Source organism: Chlorocebus sabaeus, chromosome 8 (genome assembly GCF_047675955.1).
Source record: "Chlorocebus sabaeus isolate Y175 chromosome 8, mChlSab1.0.hap1, whole genome shotgun sequence".
In the NCBI taxonomy this organism is placed as follows: Eukaryota; Metazoa; Chordata; class Mammalia; order Primates; family Cercopithecidae; genus Chlorocebus; species Chlorocebus sabaeus.
In genome coordinates this window covers 142,340,070-142,356,445 of record NC_132911.1, presented here as the reverse complement: position 1 = coordinate 142,356,445, position 16,376 = coordinate 142,340,070, and the positions used below count along the sequence as shown (strand labels likewise).

Genomic DNA, 16,376 nt, shown 5'->3' with positions numbered 1-16,376 from the left:
GTCTCATATAAATTATTTAGATGCCAAGAGGAATTAATCCTGGTTTTTGGGAGCTCACTATATGTCCGGGATAAAGTGGACATTGAAGAACAATTGAACAGATGTCAAGAGTGGTGGCCTGCAGGTGTTGGGGGCAGAGAAGAGGGCTTTCCAGACTTGGGGACTGTCAGAAAGGATGGTGAGAAGGGCGACATTGTTACTGAGTCCCAAAGAAACAGGAAGGATTAGACACCAGGAGAGGCAAAATAAGGGTTCCTTGGAAAGGAAACAGCTAAGTAGACAAGAGCTTGGGAATGCTCCAGTGAAGAAAATTCTCTAGAATTCCCCTTTCTCCACTGCACTGCTTTCCATGTGATGTCCACTACGCCAGAACCACCGGAACATCTCTAGTTCCTGGAGAGCAGGAACTGAGAGCACATGGCCTGCAGCTTGGCCCCTGGGAGAGCCTTCCTGTTGACGCCTCGTGAATATTTTGTTCTCACAGGGAGAAGCAGGCCTCCCAGGGGCTCCAGGCTTCCCAGGTGTGAGAGGAGAGAAAGGAGACCAGGTAAGTGTGGCAGCTTCCTTCCTCCCACATGGACACCTGGCCCATCTCCACAGAAAGCAGCCCCTGTGGAGTCTCAGTCCTTCGGGAGAGTGGTCATTTTGACTGGGTGGAGAGTGTATTTCTCAGTGTTGCTGGAAGGGGTGGGGAAGGGGAGAAGACTACTTGGGTCCTTGAGCTGGGACAAAGGACCATTGCTGGGAGATGTCTCTGGAAAGGGAAGAGCATTTTCAGATGAGACGGATGGGGTGGAGGGGTGGAAGGCGCCATCTGTCAGGGACAAGTGGAGAATGAGGTGCTTCACGCCTAACTGACAGGTTCCCCTCTGAGTTACACTTCACTGTGGTCACTGTGCTGATGAGGCAAGGACAAGTGAGAGAGAGAAATATATACATGTATGTTTTTCCAGAGTCATGTTGCTGTTACCTGGAAGAGGCAGGAATTCAGCTCGGTTTGGGTTCTAATGTTTGCTAATTTTATCTTTTATTATAGGGAGAAAAAGGTGAACTGGGACTTCCAGGACTGAAAGGTGACCGAGGTGAAAAGGTAGGAGAAACTCGCTCTCATTCTGATCATCAATTATTCGTTGATTTTTTTCTAAAGGAAGAGATTTTCTGCAGAATATACTATCTATCTATATATATACACACACACACACACATATATATATAAATTTTTTTTTTTTTTTTTTAAATCAGAGTCTCACTCTGTCACCCAAGCTGGAGTGCAGTGGCATGATCTCAGCTCACCGCAACCTCTGCCTCCTGGGTTCAAGCCATTCTAGTGCCTCAGCTTCTAAAGTAGCTGGGATAACAGGCATGCCCCGCCACACCTGGCTAACTTTTGTGTTTTTAGTAGAGACGGGATTTCTCCATGTTAGCCAGGCTGGTCTTGAACTCCTGCGGAATTCCTGACCTCAAGTGATCTGTCCACCTTGGGTTTCCCAAGTGCTGGGATTACAGGCGTGAGCCACCATGCCCGGCCTATACTGAACCTTTACATTTCCACAGAATTTAGTTGTGTGCATGACTCCAAAGCTGCTTTTTGAGAAAATAATACGTTAGACATAAACCTCAAACTTTATTGTTCGCAATTGTAAACTTACAAAGAAGATAATAGTATTGGAGTTGACACCTTCATCTCACTGTCCATCCGTCTATCCACCCTTTGGTGCCTGTGACACTCAAGCTCTGCCTGAGCTTCTGTCCTGTGCTGAGTGCTCGGTGTGGCCTGTTTGTGTTCAGCCTTTGTCTGAACACCACTGCCCCTTTCACAGATATAACAGATATGGTTAGCCCAGGTGCGAGGGCAATGGAGGCACCAGTGGAGTGTGAAGAACGTACTGAGCAAAAACCCCCGTGTGCCCTGACTCCAGTATCCTTTCCCCTGCATCGTTCATGAGCCCAGCGTGTCACTGCTTGTGTGGTTGACCCGGGAGCCAGCCTGAGTCAAGGCAGACTCTGTCTAAATCAAGGGGTCATCAATGCATTTGCAGAGCCCTACTGTGTGCCCTGAAGTGCACAGAGAGGCTTCGTCGGCATTGTCTTCCAGGCATATACCATGTCCATTAGGAGCAGCACAATCGAAATGGACAATGGAAGAGAATTCAATGACAGAGTAATTGCAGGTTGTGGACAGTGCTTAGGGAAGCCGATGGAATGTGGCCATACCCTCCAGGGCTAGGAACAGCAAGAGTGGGAAAGGACAAGAGGAGGGAGCTGTCCCAGAATCCAGAGAAGCTGGCAGCCATAGAAGGAGCTTGGCAGTCATTCTGGGCAGAAAAGCAGACAAAACCAGTTCCCCTGGCCTGACATCCTCAGCATCTCGTCCTGTCCTTCTCTGTCCTCTCCATCTCCTACCAGACTACTGGGAATCAGGGGACGAGGTCGATGAGACCACTGAGGTTGCCTCCTGGGTTGGAGAAAGGAACAGGGGTGGCTATAAAGGGACAAACAGAAAACAGCCCCTGGTATCCATAAGCATGTTTTGCACATGAAAAGAGCTGAGACTCAGAGAGATTTTGATGCATGCCTAACCACAGGTGGAGCTGCATGGCCAACCCGGCCCACAGGGTCTGACTCTGATTGCTTTGGAGGGAGACTTCAGACCACCACTTGCCTTTAGCAACATGCAGGCAGGTTCGAGGAGGAATACTGCACTTTTTAAACCACAGTGTAACAGAGGATGCATGCCTACTCTCTTCAGCCTTCTTTTACAAAAACAGGATGGAGAATATGATGAACCCTAGTTTGGCACAGGTGGTCTGGGAAAGAACGTCCCTTACTATTTTCACCTCCTAAGGAATCGGATCCCTGGTCCCAGCCCCTTCTTAGAAGAGCAGCCCCCACTCTGAAGCCAAGCAAGCACCCAGGATAGTGCCTGGTCTAGAGAGCCACGTAGGTGCTTCACCTATAATATTTCAACTCATGTCAAAGCTCCAGAGAAACCTGTGCTGATCAGGAAGCAGAACGGAATTTTTACAGACCTGCTTGGTGAGACAACTGCAGTTGCGTGAACCCCCTATGACAGGTGGACTCATAGGGTGTGATGAGATTTTGTTGTGGATGGAGTCTGGTTGGGTGGGGGTTTACACTGAAGTCAGCATGTGGCTCTCAGCCAGGATTTGGTCCGAATTTGTCCACTGGAAAATCGCTGATTAGCCTGACACACGCGTGAGCTGTTGCTGAAACTGCACATACATGAGATGTTTGTCCATGGTCTTATTTGTCTGGAACACAAGATCCTTTGCTAAAGCAGCGTGAACTTGAATGGTGTGCAGGGAAGTCCTTGGTTTCATATTCTTGGTATGTTTTGCAAGTTGCAATTTCTTGAGTTTTCCGTTTCTCACTCTGGTAATCTTCATAATGATGAACTATGAAGTCATTTCCATCTTAACCCCCGGTTTATAGATGAAAGAACTAAGACATAGAGAGATGTACTGTCTTACCCACACTCACAGAACCAAATCCTGGCTGGAACCACATGCTGACTGCAGTCTAAAGCATGCCCCCCGACCCCATCCACGACAAAACCTCATCACACTCCAAGACTCCACCAGACAAAGGGGGTTCACACAACTGCAGTTCGTCAGTCAAAGGGCTCTCTTGCCAAGCAGGTCTCTAAAAATTCCACTGTGTTTTCTGCTCAGGCCTACAGAGTGAGGGTGGGTGTGAGTCCAGACAGTTGGACTCTAAAATAGATGCTTTTGACCACAATGACTGACATCCTTTCTACTAGATTCTAACTTTTGCTTCTAGTTCTTACCCTTTCACCAAAGATATATCCTTTTGCTCTGACAGTCATTGTCTAAGAGGACTGATAGGACTTACCTTCTGCTGATAGAACACGTACCCTCTGCTGATAGAACACGTACCCTCTGCTGATAGAACACGTACCCTCTGCTGGTAGAACACGTGCCCTCTGCTGGTAGAACACGTGCCCTCTGCTGGTAGAACACGTACCCTCTGCTGGTAGAACACGTACCCTCTGCTGGTAGAACACGTACCCTCTGCTGATAGAACCCTCAGTCTCTGTTGGTAGAACACTTACCCGCTGCTGATAGAACCCTTACTCTGTGCTGATAGAACCCTCACCCTCTGTTGGTAGAGCCCTCACTCTCTGTTGGTAGAACACTTACCCTCTGCTGGTAGAACCCTCACTCTCTGCTGGTAAAACCCTCACCCTCTGCTGGTAGAACCCTCACCCTCTGCTGGTAAAACGCTCACCCTCTGCTGGTAGAACCCTCACCCTCTGCTGATAGAACCCTCACCCTCTGCTGGTAGAACCCTCACTCTCTGTTGGTAGAACCCTTACCCTCTGTTGGTAGAACCCTCACTCTCTGCTGGTAGAACCCTCACTCTCTGCTGGTAGAACATTTACCCACTGCTGATAGAACCCTACCCTGTGCTGGTAGAACCCTTACCCTCTGCTGATAGAACACGTACCCTTTGCTGATAGAATATGTACCCTCTGCTGATAGAACACATACCCCCTGCTAATAGATGCTGATAGAACCCTTACCCTCTACCAGGCCATCACGAAGAAAATGACAATGAACAAGACATGGCCTAGCATTTAGGGATCTCAGGCTCTACAGGGGGTACAGGCATGGACAGGGTTGGCTGTCCCACCCTGAGTAAGACACTGTACCAGGCGTTTGCTTTTCTTGCTGTTTCGTGCTCGGCCTCTGACCAAACGCCGCTCTAGTTCCACGGAAGCTTTATGAATACCTGCCCCAAACCCCTCTTAGGAGTTTATGTGTGCCTGCCTGCAGCTTAGTGGAAAGAGCACCGTTCTTGGAGCCATAATGCTGGCCTGGAGTATGGTCCTGGTTCTACCTGCTATGTGGCATCTTCCCTGACCTTCCTGTGCCTTGGTTTGCCAGCCCAACAATGAGCCTCTGGGTTGTTAAAGAGTATAAGGATTTCCTGTTGGTGGATGACTTGTGACAGGCTCACCGAGTGCAGGACTGTCCTGAGCACCGTCTGTGTAGGGACTTAGGCAATCTCAGGCCAACCCTGTGAGGGGTTGCTGCTGTCAACAACATCCCCACTTGATAGATGAGAAAACCAAGGCACAGAAAAGCTAAATCGCTTGCCCAGAGCTGCATGAATAGAGGTTTAGAGTCGAGATGTAAACCCTGCCAGTGCACATGGAAAGTCGTGGCTCTTAGCACACAACGCCACACCCTAGGCCTGCCCTGGGGCTGCCTCAGGAGGAATGGCGCCCACACACCCAGAGGGGTCTTGCATCCTTCCTCCTCCTGCATGATGCTTTTCAGGGTGCCCCATTCTCCCAAGTTTACTTTCTCCCCTCCAATTTCCAGCTCTCTTTCTGCGCTGGTGCTTTCTGGGCTCCAGGCAGTGTCTCCCATCCCCCTTCTCTGGGGCTGGAGGCTGAGGACTTTACTCAAGGCAGACTTGTGGTCTGTAAATAGAGAGCCCAGAGTGGAAAAAGCTCTGCCTCAGTAAGCCATTCAAGCCTGCTGCTGCCGTGGACTTTTCAGAAATGCAATTTCTATTTGAGAAACTCATTTCCAGAATGCAAAGGCTTAGCGAGACCATAAAGCCCCTTTGATTACTTGGACAGAATTGCTAGGGCCATGGCAGTCACATTCAAACTTCCAAAGAATCTGGTTTGCCTTTCTTTTCCTCCGGAGAAATATGTGATAATTGACAATTTTGGTCAGAAAATCCAAAAGAAGACATTAAAGCAACATTGCCCTCTTCTGACTATGCCTTGCCTGTCTCTGCCTCTGCTTTTCCCTTCACGTCCCCTGCTCTTCCCCATTACTGGCACTTAGGCCTACAGCGTCAGGGAAGGGTATGTCTGATGCCCCTGTCCCAGCAAGGGGTGCTGACAGTCAAACACCTCATGGAGGAGCTGGGATTAGAACCCAGGCCTGTTGCATTAACCCTAACACCCATTGATCCTTCTTAGTCAAGCCTCTTTTCCAAAGGCAGAGAGCCCCCATGGGTCTACCTGCTCCAGCTCGCTGTTCTTCCCTTGCCCACAGCCCTCAGGATGAGGAGGCTGTTTCCAAAGGGCAGTCTTCATGCCCTCAGGGTGAGAGACACATCTCTCCTCCAGCCCTCTTCTCATTGATACCCGTTCATGCATTCGACTGGGAAAACACTTAACTTTGATCATTTGGACATTTTAATTGAGAGTAAATTGGTTTAGATGAGATTGGTTCTGGAGCTTGAGTTCAACAATGTCAGGAAGAAAATTGGGTAAAATCAAATAATACACAGTAACACCAAGAAAGTGCTTTTCTTTCGGAAGCTACTGGAACTTTAATCAGAGCAACGCCACACAATTGTAAAGGGCATGCATTCTGAGCTTAAAACCAGGCTCAGTCATTTGCAGAATGTGTGACTTAGGGCGGGTTCATTGACGCTTTTATGCCTCTTCATCTGTGAAATGGAGATATATACATACATTATGGGCATTGCTACAAAGATGAAATGCATTCACACATGTAAACTACTTAAACCAGGAGCTGGAATCAAATGCTAAATAACAATAGAAATAATGGTAGAAAAGGATACAACGTTTTATAATTATATTATTGTTGTTGACTAAGGGCGAACTTGTCCCTCTCTAAGCCAACTTTATTCATGCATTTATCTATTTTGTAACCATATTTACAAGGCTTGCAATAGAGCCAGTCCTGAACTGGTTTGAGAAATGGATCTAGACGTAGACACCTGTCCCCTGGGACCATGTGGCACACATGAAATGACAGGCTTTGGAAACTGTATTCACTCACCGTGGGCAGTTTTGTGTGGAACATCTCAGTGACGTCTCTTCCTCAGGCCAAATGCAATAACACCATACTACTTATGATCTCACTCAATCTCTGTGCCATGCTGTGAGCTGTGTGTATTATCACCATCATTGTTCTGCAAAGAGAAAACATGCCAAATTAGGTAAAATAATTTATGAAATGGTATAGTTAAGTTTCCAGCTCAGGTGATTCAACTCCCAGGCCTGTGTTGCTTATAGGAATGTAACACTGTTCCCCCCAGGTTCCTGAGTAGAGTCCGCTCCTTCAGGGGGTGGGGCAGGGCCCACTGGCATCTCTAAGACACCTGGCCTTCAAATGTGTCATTGTGCTCAGGGCACGTGTGTGAGAATGTTTGCTGTAACAAATCAACATTAGTTATGATTGCAATCAGAGGAAAACTACATAAATGTCATCAACAGGAAGATGGATAAGAAATAACTTGATTACCATTTTTTAATTATACTTTAAGTTCTAGGGTACATGTGCACAACATGCAGGTTTGTTACATATGTGTACACGTGCCATGTTGGTGTACTGCACCCATTAACTCATCATTTACATCAGGCATATCTCTTAATGCTATTCCCCCCCCTTCCCCCTACCCCGTGACAGGCCCCAGTGTCTGATGTTCCTTACCCTGTGTCCAGGTGTTCTCATTGTTTATTTCCCACCTGTGAGTGAGAACATGTGGTGTTTGGTTTTCTGTCCTTGCGATAGTTGCTCAGAATGATGGTTTCCATCTTCATCCATGTCCCTGCAAAGGACATGAACTCATCCTTTTTTATGGCTGCATAGTATTCCATGGTGTATACGTGCCACATTTTCTTAATCCAGTCTGTCATTGATTGACATCTGGGTTGGTTCCAAGTCTTTGCTATTGTGAATAGTGCCACAATGAACATACGTGTGCATGTGTTTTTATAGCAGCATGATTTATAATCCTTTGGATATATACTCACTAATGGGATGGCTGGGTCAAATGGTATTTCTAGTTCTAGATCCTTGAGGAATCGCCACACTGTCTTCCACAATGGTTGAACTAGTTTACAGTCCCACCAACAGTGTAAAAGTGTTCCTATTTCTTCACATCCTCTCCAGCTCCTGTTGTTTCCTGACTTTTTAATGATCGCCATTCTAACTGGTGTAAGATGGTATCTCATTGTGGTTTTGATTTGCATTCCTCTGATGTCCAGTGATGATGAGCATTTTTTCATGTGTCTGTTGGCTGCATAAATGTCTTCTTTTGAGAAGTGTCTTTTCATATCCTTTGCCCACTTTTTGATGGGGTTGTTTGATTTTTTCTTGTAAATTTAAGTTCTTTGTAGATTCTGGATATTAGCCCTTTGTCAGATGGGTAGATTGTGAAAATTTTCTCCCATTCTGTAGGTTGCCTATTCACTCTGATGGTAGTTTCTTTTGCTGTGCAGAAGCTCTTTAGTTTAATTAGATCCCATTTGTCTATTTTGGCTTTTATTGCCATTGCATTTGGTATTTTAGTCATGAAGTCCTTGCCCATGCCTATGTCCTGAATGGTATTGCCTAGGTTTTCTTCTAGGGTTTTTATGGTTTTAGGTCTAACATTTAAGTCTTTAATACATCTTGAATTAATTTTTGTGTAAGATGTAAGGAAAGGATCCAGTTTCAGCTTTCTACATATGTCTAGCCAGTTTTCCCAGCATCATTTATTAAATAGGGAATCCTTTCCCCATTTCTTGTTTTTGTCAGGTTTGTCAAAGATCAGATGGTTGTAGAAGTGTGGTATTATTTCTGAGGGGTCTGTTCTGTTCCATTGGTCTATATCTCCGTTTTGGTACCAGTACCATGCTGTTTTGGTCACTGTAGCCTTGTAGTATAGTTTGAAATCAGGTAGCATGATGCCTCCAGCTTTGTTCTTTTGGCTTAGGATTGTCTTGGCAATGCGGGGTCTTTTTTGGTTCCATATGAACTTTAAAGTAGTTTTTTCCAATTCAGTGAAGAAAATCATTTGTAGCTTAATGGGGATGGCATTGAATCTATAAATTACCTTGGGCAGTATGGCCATTTTCACAATATTGATTCTTCCTATCATGAGCATGGGATATTCTTCCATTTGTTTGTGTCCTCTTTTATTTCATTGAGCAGTGGTTTGTAGTTCTCCTTGAAGAGGTCGTTTACATCCCTTGTAAGTTGGATTCCTAGGCATTTTATTGTCTTTGAAGCAATTGTGAATAGGAGTTCACTCATGATTTGGCTCTTTGTTTGTCTGTTATTGATATATAGGAATGCTTGTGATTTTTGCACATTGATTTTGTATCCTGAGACTTTGCTGAAGTTGCTTATCAGCTTAAGGAGATTTTGGGCTGAGATGATGGGATTTTCTAAATAGACAATCATGTCATCTGCAAACAGGGACAATTTGATTTCCTCTTTTCCTAATTGAATACGCTTTATTTCTTTCTCCTGCCTGATTGCCCTGGCCAGAACTTCCAACACTACGTTGAATAGGAGTAGTGAGAGAGGGCATCCCTGTGTTGTGCCAGTTTTCAAAGGTAATGCTTCCAGTTTTTGCCCATTCAGTATGATATTGGCTGTGGGTTTGTCATAATTAGCTCTTATTATTTTGAGATACATCCCATCAGCACTTAGTTTACTGAGAGTTTTTAGCATGAAGGGCTGTTGAATTTTGTCAAAGGCCTTTCCTGCATCTATTGAGATAATCATGTGGTTTTTGTCTTTGGTTCTGTTTATATGATGGATTACGTTTATTGATTTGCATATGTTGAAGCAACCTTGCATCCCAGGGATGAAGCACACTTGATCATGGTGGATAAGCTTTTTCATGTGCTGCCAGATTCGGTTTACCAGTATTTTATTGAGGATTTTTGCATCAATGTTCATCAGGGATACTGGTCTAAAATTCTCTTTTTTTTGTTGTGTCTCTGCCAGCCTTTGGTATCAGGATGATGCTGGCCTCATAAAATGAGTTAGGGAGGATTCCCTCTTTTTATATTGATTGGAATAGTTTCAGAAGGAATGGTACCAGCTCTTCTTTGTATCTCTGGTAGAATTCGGCTATGAATCCGTCTGGACCTGGACTTTTTTTGGTTGGTAGGCTCTTAATTATTGCCTCAATTTCAGAGTCTGTTATTGGTCTCTTCAGGGATTCAACTTCTTCCTGGTTTAGTCTTGGGAGGATGTATGTGTCCAGGAATTTATCCATTTCTTCTAGATTTTCTAGTTTATTTGCATAGAGGTGTTTATAGTATTCTCTGATGGTAGTTTGTGTTTCTGTGGGATTGTTGGTGATATCCCCTTTATCATTTTTTATTGCATCTATTTGATTCTTCTCTCTTTTCTTCTTTATTAGTCTTGCTAGCAGTCTGTCAATTTTGTTGATCTTTTCAAAAAACCAGCTGCTGGATTCATTGATTTTTTTCAAGTTTTTTTGTGTCTCTGTCTACTTCAGTTCTGCTCTGATCTTAGTTATTTCTTGCCTTCTGCTAGCTTTTGAATGTGTTTGCTCTTGCTTCTCTAGTTCTTTTAATTGTGATGTTAGGGTTTCAATTTTAGATCTTTCCTGCTTTGTCTTGTGGGCATTTAGTGCTATAAATTTCCCTCTACACACTGCTTTAAATGTGTCCCAGAGATTCTGGTATGTTGTATCTTTGTTCTCATTGGTTTGAAAGAACATCTTTATTTTTGCCTTCATTTTGTTATGTACCCAGTAGTCATTCAGGAGCAGGTTGTTCAGTTTCCATGTAGTTGAGTGGTTTTGATTGAGTTTCTTAATCCTGAGTTCTAGTTTGATTGCACTGTGGTCTGAGAGACAGTTTGTTATAATTTCTGTTCTTTTACATTTGCTGAGGAGTGCTTTACTTCCAACTATGTGGTCAGTTTTGGAATAAGTGCCATGTGGTGCTGAGAAGAATGTATATTCTGTTGATTTGGCATGGAGAGTTCTGTAGATGTCTATTAGGTCTGCTTGGTGCAGAGCTGAGTTCAAGTTCTGGATATCTTTGTTAACTTTCTGTCTCATTGATCTGTCTAAGGTTGACAATGGGGTGTTAAAGTCTCCATTATTATTGTGTGGGAGTCTAAGTCTCTTTGTAGGTCTCTAAGGACTTGCTTTATGAATCCGGGTGCTTATGTATTGGGTGCATATATATTTAGGATAGTTAGCTCGTCTTGTTGAATTGATCCCTTTACCATTATGTAATGGCCTTCTTTGTCTCTTTTGATCTTTGTTGGTTTAAAATCTGTTTTATCAGAGACTAGGATTACAACCCTGCCTTTTTTGTTTGTTTGTTTTCCATTTGCTTGGTAGATCTTCCTCCATCCCTTTATTTTGAGCCTATATGTGTCTCTGCATGTGAGATGGGTCTCCTGAATACAGCAAACTGATAGGTCTTGACTCTTTATCAAATTTGCCAGTCTGTGTCTTTTAACTGGAGCATATAGCCCATTTACATTTAAGGTTAATATTGTTATGTGTGAACTTGATTCTGTCATTATGATGTTAGCTGGTTATTTTGCTCATTAGTTGATGCAGTTTCTTCCTAGCATGGATGGTCTTTACAATTTGGCATGATTTTGCAGTGGCTGGTACTGGTTGTTCATTTCCATGTTTAGTGCTTCCTTCAGGAGCTCTTGTAAGGCAGGCCTGGTGGTGACAGAATCTCTCAGCATTTGCTTGTCTGTAAAGGATTTTATTTCTCCTTCAGTTATGAAGCTTAGTTTGGCTGGATATGAAATTCTGGGTTGAAAATTATTTTATTTAAGAATGTCGAATATTGGCCCCCACTCTCTTCTGGCTTGTAGAGTTTCTGCCGAGAGATCTACTTTTAGTCAGATGAGCTTCCCTTTGTGGGTAACCCAACCTTTCTCTCTGACTGCCCTTAACATTTTTTCCTTCATTTCAACTTGGGTGAATCTGACAATTATGTGTCTTGGAGTTACTCTTCTCGAGGAGTATCTTCATGGCATTCTCTATATTACCTGAATTTGAGTGTTGGTTTGCCTTGCTAGGTTGGGGACGTTCTCCTGGGTAATATCCTGCAGAGTGTTTTCCAGCTTGGTTCCATTCTCCCTGTCACTTTCGGGTACATCAATCAGATGTAGATTTGGTCTTTTCACATAGTCCCATATTTCTTGGGGGCTTTGTCTGTTTCTTTTTACTCTTTTTTTCTCTAAACTTCTCTTCTTGTTTCATTTCATTCATTTGATCTTCAATCACTGATACCCTTTCTTTCACTTGATTGAATCGGCTACTGAAGCTTGTACATGCATCACATAGTTCTCATGCCATGGTTTTCTACTCCATCAGGTCATTTAAGGTCTTCTTTATGCTGTTTATTCTAGTTAGCCATTCATCTAATCTTTTTTCAAGGTTTTAGCTTCTTTGTGATGGGTTCGAACATCCTCCTTTAGGTTGGAGAAGTTTATTACTGATCGTCTGAAGCCTACTTCTGTCAGCTCGTCAAAGTCATTCTCCATCCTGCTTTGTTCCATTGCTGGTGAGGAGCTGCATTCCTTTGGAGGAGATGAGGCACTTTGATTTTTAGAATTTTCAGCTTTTCTGGTCTGGTTTTTCCCCATCTTTGTGGTTTTATCTACCTGTGGTCTTTGATGATGGTGACGTACAGATGGGGTTTTGGTTTGGATGTCCTTTCTGTTTGTTAGTTTTCCTTCTAATAGTCAGGACCCTCAGCTGCAGATCTGTTGGTGTTTGCTGGAGGTCCACTCCAGACCCTGTTTGCCTGAGTATCATCAGTGGAGGCTGTAGAACAGCAAATATTGCAGAACAGCAAATGTTTCTGACTGATCCTTCCTCTGGAAGCCTCGTCTCAGAGGGGCACCTGGCTGTATGAGGTGTCAGTTGGCCCCTACTTGGAGGTGCCTCCCAGTTAGGCTATTTGGGGGTCAGGGACCCACTTGAGGAGGCAGTCTCTCTGTTCTCAGATCTCAAACTCCATGCTGGGAGAACCACTACTCTCTTCGAAGCTGTCAGACAGGGATGTTTAGGTCTGCAGAAGTTTCTGCTGCCTTTTGTTCAGCTATGTCCTGCCCCCAGAGGTGCAGTCTACAGAGGCAGCCAGGTCTTCTTGAGTTGTGGTGGGCTTCACCCAGTTCGAGCTTCCTGGCCGCTTTGTTTACCAACTGAAGCCTCAGCAACGGCAGACGCCCCTCCTCCAGCCTCGCTGCTGCCTTGCAGTTTGATCTCAGACTGCTGTGCTAACAATGAGCGAGGCTCCATGGGTGTGTGGGACCCTCTGAGCCAGGTGCAGAATATAATCTCCTGGTGTGTTGTTTGCTTAGACCATTGGAAAAGCACAGTATTAGGGTGGGAGTGTCCTGATTTTCCAGTTACCATCTGTCATGGCTTCCCTTGGCTAGGAAAGGGAATTCCCCAGCTCCTTGCACTTCCCAGGTGAGGCGATGCCCCACCCTGCTTTGGCTCACACTCTGTGGGCTGTCCAACAACCCCCAGTGAGATGAACCCAGTACCTCAGTTGGAAATGCAGAAATCACCCATCTTCTGCGTTGCTCACACTGGGAGCTGTAGACTGGAGCTGTTCTTATTCAGCCATCTTGGAACCCCCCTCACTTTATTACTGGTTACACAATAGAATAGTGTATAGTGATATAAATGATCTACCACTACACATATCAATATGGATACTTTTCAAAACAATGTTTTTATATGTCTGAAATAGTTTATAATTTGGAATGTATGTATGTAAATTTGTATATATGTATGTATCTATGAAGGTAGGTGTAGGGTGGGTGATTCTGTTGTTTCAGGAGAACAGTGTTAGCTGATCTGTCACAGCATAAGCAGAGTTGGGAGGAGGATTAATGATCATGGAGTTTTCATTTCTCCATCTAGGGTGAAGCTGGTCCTGCAGGCCCTCCCGGTTTACCTGGAACTGTAAGTTACTCTGCTTCTAATTCTTTCTCCTCTGAATTCCTATGATATTGGGATTCATACTCCCCCTCCACCAACCACCACTACTTAGTTTTAAATATCTCCCCTATTGGTGTTTGCCAATAGCTAGGCCTATTCCTAGGTCCTACAAACCAAAAATATATACACTTCTCTAAGAAGCATCCTATGCTTATTGATTTATTCAGCAAAAGCACAATTATTTATCAGAATGGGTGCTAGATACTGAGAATACATATCTGCCTGTCACATTTGGGGAAACTGAGGTCCAGAGACAAGAAGCAGTTTGCCCGGGGTAAGACTGTACTACCATGACCCAGGAACTGGCCTTCATTCATCTGCCCTCTATACGTGTTAGGGTGGGCATGGAAAGTTGGTGTTGAGTATCAGTAAGAGCGTGGGCTTTGAGGGCATGAAGACCTGGCTCCCAGCTCTGTCATTCACCAGCATTGTGGTCATAGTTATGGTCTAACAAAGTCAGTTTACTCGTCTGTTAAAAAATATTATACCCAGCTATCTTGTACATATGGAGTGAAAGTTAACTGAAGCAGTACAAAATATTTAGCAGAGTTTCTGGTGCATTATAAATATTAAAAAGTTTAGAACCTGCTATTATTATTATTTATCTTACTCCCAAGAACTGTATAAGGGGGAACATTTTTCTTTTTTATTTTTTTCCATTTTAATGTTTCTTCCTGGTCTTGAGATCCTCTGTTTTGACCACCTGATTTCAGGGAAATTTGCACATGGCTTCTTGGGCTGGCCCTGACCCTATACATGTATCAGGAGTTGGCCAGTTACTATCTCCCTCAGGGGATACGAGCAGAGGAGAGAGCCTGTGCACTCAGAAATCCCATTTGTAGTGTGGCAAAGAATCTTACTCTGTGTTTTTTGTCAAACCGAAATCATTATTCCACAACTCTATCTCCTCCCCAGCAACACTCATCAAAATGAGACTCAGACATTCCATAAGGGTGTTGGAAGAAATTGGAAACATTAGAGTTGGAATTAGTCATATCAAATTTTTGTTTAAGGTTGATAACCTACAGCACTGGCAGGGGTGCAGAGCAGCAAACACTCTCATACCTTTTTGGTGAGAGAACAGATTGGGCACACCTATTTGAGAGATTACTTGGCAGTACCAATATATCACAAGGTGCCTACCCCTTAGCTTAGATATTCCATGTCTAGGCATTTATCCTGCAGAAATATTTGTATGTGTGCATTTTTAAAAGCATGTATAAGGATATGCATTGTAGTGTCACTTATGACAATAAAAAATTAGAAACAGACCACACAATCATAAGCATAAAATTAAGTGAATCACAAAATATCTGTATCATGGAATTCTACAAATTGATATGCATATAATATGTGTATGGTCTTGAAAAGATAGTGATATTCAAATTAAATGGAACAAGGCGAATTAAGTGGAAAAATTGATTAGTCAATCACTGCATATTGAAAGATGAAGAGCACAGGCTCCCCAGGCCACCTATGTGGATGCCAGTTCCTGTCCTGACATTCACCAGCAGCTTGAACTTCATTCTGTGGTTTGCTTCTGTGTCCTCCAATTTTCTCATCCATAAGGCAGGACAGAAACAGATAGTCCACCTCTTAAGAGTTATTGTGAGACCACATGAGTGAAGGCCTGTCAATGGCTCTAAGTAACCATGTATAGTCGCTGTTACTATTTGTATAACTTGCACAAAGTTATGTATTTCTAAACATTTATAATTGTGTGAAAATATATAGGAAACATTTAAAAATATGGTAAACTGAAAAACAGTGCCTTCTGGAAAACGGATGGAAATTGGGGACATGGAAGGCAAGGTATAGGAAGCTCCTTTTTTCCTTCTTCTTTTAATGTATTGTGATTTAGGACCATTATCTATGATGTTTTTTGTGCATTTACTGCTTCTTTTGGGCCCCTGCTGGGACCCAGGCAGCTGCATGGATCAGATCTGTCAGAGATTGTAGCCTAGTGAAGAAGATAAACTAATCCTACAGTGGCAAAGATACACCTACATTGCAAATGATAGTAAATGTGATCCAGGAAAAGAACAAGATGCATCAACAAGAATCACATGAGGACCCAAGTTATATTTGCATGGTGGAGAGGGTAGAGGGATCCGTGAAGACACGACATTTAAAAGACAGCTGTGGGTCTCCATATGACCTTTGTTAGTCATAGATACGGAGAGGACAGTATGTTCCAGGTGAGGGGAACAGTATTTGCAAAAGCTTTGAAGCTGGAGAAAATGTGACACCTAAGAAGCCTTAAACACAGCCTAGGTGGGGGTGGCCAGACTGAAGGAGCCTGCAGGGGCCAGTATGCCAGAGTCTGCGTAGTCTGGGCTCTGTCAAGCGGGATTTCCCCACCCCCGCTTCTCTCCCCAACCTGGTCTGCTATGCACCTGCATCCCTGCCTGATGCCCAGCAGATGGCAGTAGTGAAAATAAGACATTGTGACACGAATCCAGTGTCCCGGGCAGGGCTCTTATGGACACCTGCAGGGAAGAATGTTTCTTTCCCATTTTACTGATGAGGACGTAGAAGCTGAGGAGACATGTCTAAAGTCACACAGGGTTTGGAGCTCAGGTCTTGTGCCTCCAGGGCTC

The 16,376-nt window shown here is 44.0% G+C and overlaps 1 protein-coding gene across 2 annotated transcripts in view; it reads left to right on the top strand.

Annotated features, from left to right (window-relative positions):
* COL22A1 (collagen type XXII alpha 1 chain) overlaps nt 1–16,376 on the top strand; it is a 327,564-nt gene that overhangs the window by 199,955 nt on the left and 111,233 nt on the right. For both annotated transcript variants that reach the window (XM_008001616.3, XM_073018373.1), the window contains exons 29-31: nt 485–547; nt 1,037–1,090; nt 13,699–13,740. In XM_008001616.3, coding sequence (XP_007999807.3) covers nt 485–547; nt 1,037–1,090; nt 13,699–13,740 — 159 coding nt within the window. The remainder of the gene's footprint in view (nt 1–484; nt 548–1,036; nt 1,091–13,698; nt 13,741–16,376) is intronic.